Raw genomic sequence first — 5,000 nt, forward strand, 5'->3', positions numbered from 1 at the left:
TCAAAGATGCTAACGAGAGACTTCTGTAATGTCTGAAGTAGCCTCAAAGATGCTAACGAGAGCCTTCTGTAATGTCTGAAGTAGCCTCCAAGATGCTAACGAGACTTCTGTAATGTCTGAAGTAGCCTCAAGATGCTAACGAGACTTCTGTAATGTCTGAAGTAGCTCAAAGATGCTAACGAGAGACTTCTGTAATGTCTGAAGTAGCTCAAAGATGCTAACGAGAGACTTCTGTAATGTCTGAAGTAGCCTCAAAGATGCTAACGAGAGACTTCTGTAATGTCTGCAGTAGCCTACACAACACAGCTACTTTTTAAAATGTAATGGCTACTGCAGTCCAAACACACACACACACACACACAGTATGTTCAGTAATAAAAGCACCACATTCAGCAGATTATATGGTGTAAGACACACCTGATCTCATGCCAGGTATTGACTTTAAAAAACACACACACACACACACACACACACACACACACACACAGTGAAGGCACTGAGCCAGGAGCTGCTGTAAATCAGCTCTAGTTAACAAGACATCCCAGTGTTTGACTTGTCATAATCACTGAGTAAGCACACACACACACAGACACACACACACACACACACACACACACACACACACACACACACACACACACACCCTGCAGCGTCAGCATATTTATTTGTCTTACCTCCTGCTGAGCATCTGAAAACAACAAGTCCCAGAAGCCACCAGTATGAGCAGCAGCAGGGGGATTGTGGGTATTATCACGTACACCAGCAACATTCCTGAAGAGAGAAAGCAGAGACCATTGACAGTAAATAAATGGAGCAGCAGACCCCGTGTCTCTGGAGGGAGACCAGTGACGTCTCTTTCCCGGTGATGGCTGAGCGTTACTGAGCAGCCTCCAACTGAGCTTGAAGACGTAGATGTGACGTGAGCAACCTGTCTGAAAGTTGGAAGTCTTCTGGTAGCTGTGCCAAGAGAAATCTCAATCATTCCCAATCTAGCAGAGACGGAGAGCGTAGGTATATGTAAGGAGATAACATAGACACAGGCTCATTATTGATCACTAAAATGATAGTTAACATTAGTCATTACACTTAAACAGCTGATGGAAGTCCAAACTGCCTGAGAGCTTCTCCTGTACTATACGGTAACTCCTCTACTATGAGACAGGAAGTCTCGTGGTTATGACCCAATCGTTAGCCTATTGTTATAAAAACGTCTGCTACGGAGCCATAACGTGAGCTACAAGGTAATGGAGCCTTTTATACATTGTCGTGTTTCTTTAGAAATAAACAACGGACAAATAGAGTCTTTAAACTCTTCAGACGTAAAGGTATTCTCTGTCAAAGTGACGTCAGAATGAATGGGAGTCAACGGGATGCTAACGGGATGCTAACGGGATGCTAACGGGAGGTGATGGCTTGTTAGCATCAACATGGCTCCATAGGAGCTACGGGTTGTGAGGAGAAGCTGACCCCGTTGGCAGAGACACAGAGTACCTTAATGTCTGTGTCCCGTGGGTCTGTTTGTCACTCTTTTGGAGGATGTCAGCCATGTTTCCTACCTGAAGCTCCGGCCATGACCACCTGAGGGGGAACCTCCTCACTGCCTGCAGCCCTGACCACACCTCCACCTGCAGTCGCCTCTGTGACACACACACACACAGGCACGCACACGCACAGACACACAAACATAAACACACACACACAAACAAACACACACAGGCACGCACACGCACAAACAGACACACACACAGACACACACGCACACACACACGCACAAGCACACAGACACACACACAGACACACACACACACACACACATAGACATACATACATACACACACACACACACCCTTACACACACACACACACACACACAGGAATGACAACACTTTTTTTTAATTCCGCAGATTGCGTTTGGGTCTGTTGATTTAGGATTCAGGATTTCCTGCTCACCTGTGCCCCGCCCTCCATGTGTGTCCAGAGAGGGTGAAGCTGATTGGCTGTTGGTACCTGGTTGGTATTTGCAGATGAAGTTGTGTTTCATGTTGCAGCGATCGTCGTTCCATTGGTAGAGATAAGCCCCGCCCAGACCATGAAAGGCAGTCGGCTGATGGTACATCACAACGCACGCCTCCCCCCCGCAGGACGGCTCGTCAAAATACCAGTTCCTATCAAAACATCACACCATCCCATAATACCAAACCATCATAATAAGGGTGTTGTAGGGCAGGTAGGGTGTTGTGGGGCAGGTAGGGGGTTGTGGAGCAGGTAGGGGGGCGCATGGCAGGTAGGGGGGTGTGGAGCAGGTAGGGGGTGTGGAGCAGGTAGGGGGGTGTGGGGCAGGTAGGGGGTGTGGGGCAGGTAGGGGGTTGTGGGGCAGGTAGGGGGATGTGGGAGCAGGTAGAGGGGTTGTGGGGCAGGTAGGGGGTTGTGGAGCAGGTAGGGGGTTGTGGGGCAGGTAGGGGGTTGTGGGGCAGGTAGGGGGTGTGGAGCAGGTAGGGGGTTGTGCAGGTAGGGGTTGTGGGGCAGGTAGGGGGTGTGGAGCAGGTAGGGGGTTGTGGGGGCAGGTAGGGGGGTTGTGGAGCAGGTAGGGGGTGTGGAGCAGGTAGGGGGTTGTGGGGCAGGTAGGGGGTTGTGGAGCAGGTAGGGAGTTGTGGGGCAGGTAGGGGGTGTGGAGCAGGTAGGGGGGTGTGGGGCAGGTAGGGGGTTGTGGAGCAGGTAGGGGGTGTGGAGCAGGTAGGGGGGGTGTGGGGCAGGTGGGGGGGGTTTTCAGCGTTGATGGCGTTTTGTCATGTGATGTTGCCCCTCCCTCTCACCTGAAGGTAGCGAGGCTGCCGTCCGTCCAGCGGTAACGCTGAGAACAGAACATGAAGCTGCTGCCGGTCTCCGTCTGATCGACCCCACCCCCCCGAGTCAGACCAATCCAGAAATCTCCATCAGCTATCCCACCCCCTCCCCCACTGGCCCCACCCACTGCTCCCCAACGAAGCTCCTGGAGAGGAGAAGGGGAGGAGAGAGGGAGGGGAGAGGGAGGAGAGAGGGAGGAGAGAGGGAGGGGAGATGGAGGAGAGAGGGAGGAGAGGGGGAGGGGAGATGGAGGAGAGAGGGAGGAGAGGGGGAGGATAGAGGGAGGAGAGAGGGAGGATAGAGGGAGGAGAGGGAGAGGACAGGGCGGGAGGGAGGAGAGAGGGAGGAGAGGGGGAGGAGAGAGGGAGGAGAGGGGGAGGACAGGGCGGGAGGGAGAAGAGAGGGAGGAGAGAGGGAGGATAGAGGAGGAGAGGGAGAGGGACAGGGCGGGAGGGAGGAGAGGGAGGAGAGAGGGAGGAGAGGGGGAGGATAGAGGGAGGAGAGGGGGAGGACAGGGGGGAGAGAGGGAGGAGAGGGAGGATAGAGGGAGGAGAGGGAGAGGACAGGGGGGGAGGGAGGAGAGAGGGAGGATAGAGGGAGGAGAGGGGGAGGACAGGGGAGGAGGGAGGAGAGAGGGAGGAGAGGGGGAGGAGAGAGGGAGGAGGGGAGAGGGAGGAGAGAGAGAGAGGGAGTGAGAGGAGAGGGGGAGAGAGGGAGGAGAGAGGAGGATAGAGGGAGGAGAGGGGGAGGACAGGGGAAGAGGGAGGAGAGAGGGAGGAGAGAGGGAGGATAGAGGGAGGAGAGGGGGAGGACAGGGGAAGAGGGAGGAGAGAGGGAGTAGAGAGGGAGGATAGAGGGAGGAGAGGGGGAGGACAGGGGGGGAGGGAGGAGAGAGAGAGGGAGGGAGGAGAGGGGGGAGGACAGGGGGGGAGAGGGAGGAGAGAGGGAGGATAGAGGGAGGAGAGGGAGAGGACAGGGGGGGAGGGAGGAGAGAGATAATATTTGGGGTTATATATACGTTTGTAGATTCTTGTACATGTGTTCGTGTACAGACAGTTTATTAAAAAGATAGTTTATAAAGACCCGTTCTCGTGTGCAGGCGGCCGCCGTCTTGAGAGCTACGGTCTTTATAATCTTTTTAATAAACTGTCTGAACACTTATAATGTTCTCAATGCTTCTGTTAACATGTAGGGACCCTCATTATGCTACCGGTGAAGTGTGGAGATATCTTGAGTCTTTTTACTGGTACAAATAGAGATTTGTTTTTACTTTCCCTGTGCCCTGAATACTAGCGTTGTAAGCTAATCAGCGGTCCGCGCTAGCTTGTTTCAAGCTAACACATTGGATTAGCATGAAAACATGTCCCAGAGAGACAGAGTGGGGACACATCTGTTAATAACCCCTAGATTGATTTTGCACCAGAATTGTCCTTTAAGGACCTGAGGCGTACCTGAAGTGTGTGTCTCACCTGTAGCAGGTACGAGGATGCAGGTTAAGGACCTGAAGCGTACCTGAAGTGTGTGTCTCACCTGTAGCAGGTACGAGGATGCAGGTTGAGGACCTGAAGCGTACCTGAAGTGTGTGTCTCACCTGTAGCAGGTACGAGGATGCAGGTTAAGGACCTGAAGCGTACCTGAAGTGTGTGTCTCACCTGTAGCAGGTACGAGGATGCAGGTTAAGGACCTGAAGCGTACCTGAAGTGTGTGTCTCACCTGTAGCAGGTACGAGGATGCAGGTTAAGGACCTGAAGCGTACCTGAAGTGTGTGTCTCACCTGTAGCAGGTACGAGGATGCAGGTTAAGGACCTGAAGCGTACCTGAAGTGTGTGTCTCACCTGTAGCAGGTACGAGGATGCAGGTTAAGGACCTGAAGCGTACCTGAAGTGTGTGTCTCACCTGTAGCAGGTACGAGGATGCAGGTTAAGGACCTGAAGCGTACCTGAAGTGTGTGTCTCACCTGTAGCAGGTACGAGGATGCAGGTTAAGGACCTGAAGCGTACCTGAAGTGTGTGTCTCACCTGTAGCAGGTACGAGGATGCAATTTAAGGACCTGCAGCGTACCTGAAGTGTGTGTCTCACCTGTAGCAGGTTTTCAATGTCCTTCTGCTCGGCGTGGCTCTCGATGCTCAGCAGTGAGCCTCCGTCCATCTTGCAGG

At 53.1% G+C, this 5,000-nt stretch overlaps 1 protein-coding gene across 1 annotated transcript in view; it reads right to left on the reverse strand.

The window, feature by feature from the left end:
* The window catches only part of chodl (chondrolectin), a 12,098-nt gene that overhangs the window by 1,382 nt on the left and 5,716 nt on the right, over positions 1-5,000 (reverse strand). Inside the window, exons 2-6 of the mRNA XM_078244766.1 lie at positions 4,924-5,000; positions 2,814-2,989; positions 1,951-2,165; positions 1,557-1,637; positions 675-771 (exon numbers count right to left, since the gene is read on the reverse strand). The exon at positions 4,924-5,000 is cut by the window's right edge and continues 99 nt beyond it. Coding sequence (XP_078100892.1) covers positions 675-771; positions 1,557-1,637; positions 1,951-2,165; positions 2,814-2,989; positions 4,924-5,000 — 646 coding nt within the window. The remainder of the gene's footprint in view (positions 1-674; positions 772-1,556; positions 1,638-1,950; positions 2,166-2,813; positions 2,990-4,923) is intronic.

Source organism: Sander vitreus, unplaced genomic scaffold (assembly GCF_031162955.1).
Source record: "Sander vitreus isolate 19-12246 unplaced genomic scaffold, sanVit1 ctg298_0, whole genome shotgun sequence".
NCBI lineage: Eukaryota > Metazoa > Chordata > Actinopteri > Perciformes > Percidae > Sander > Sander vitreus.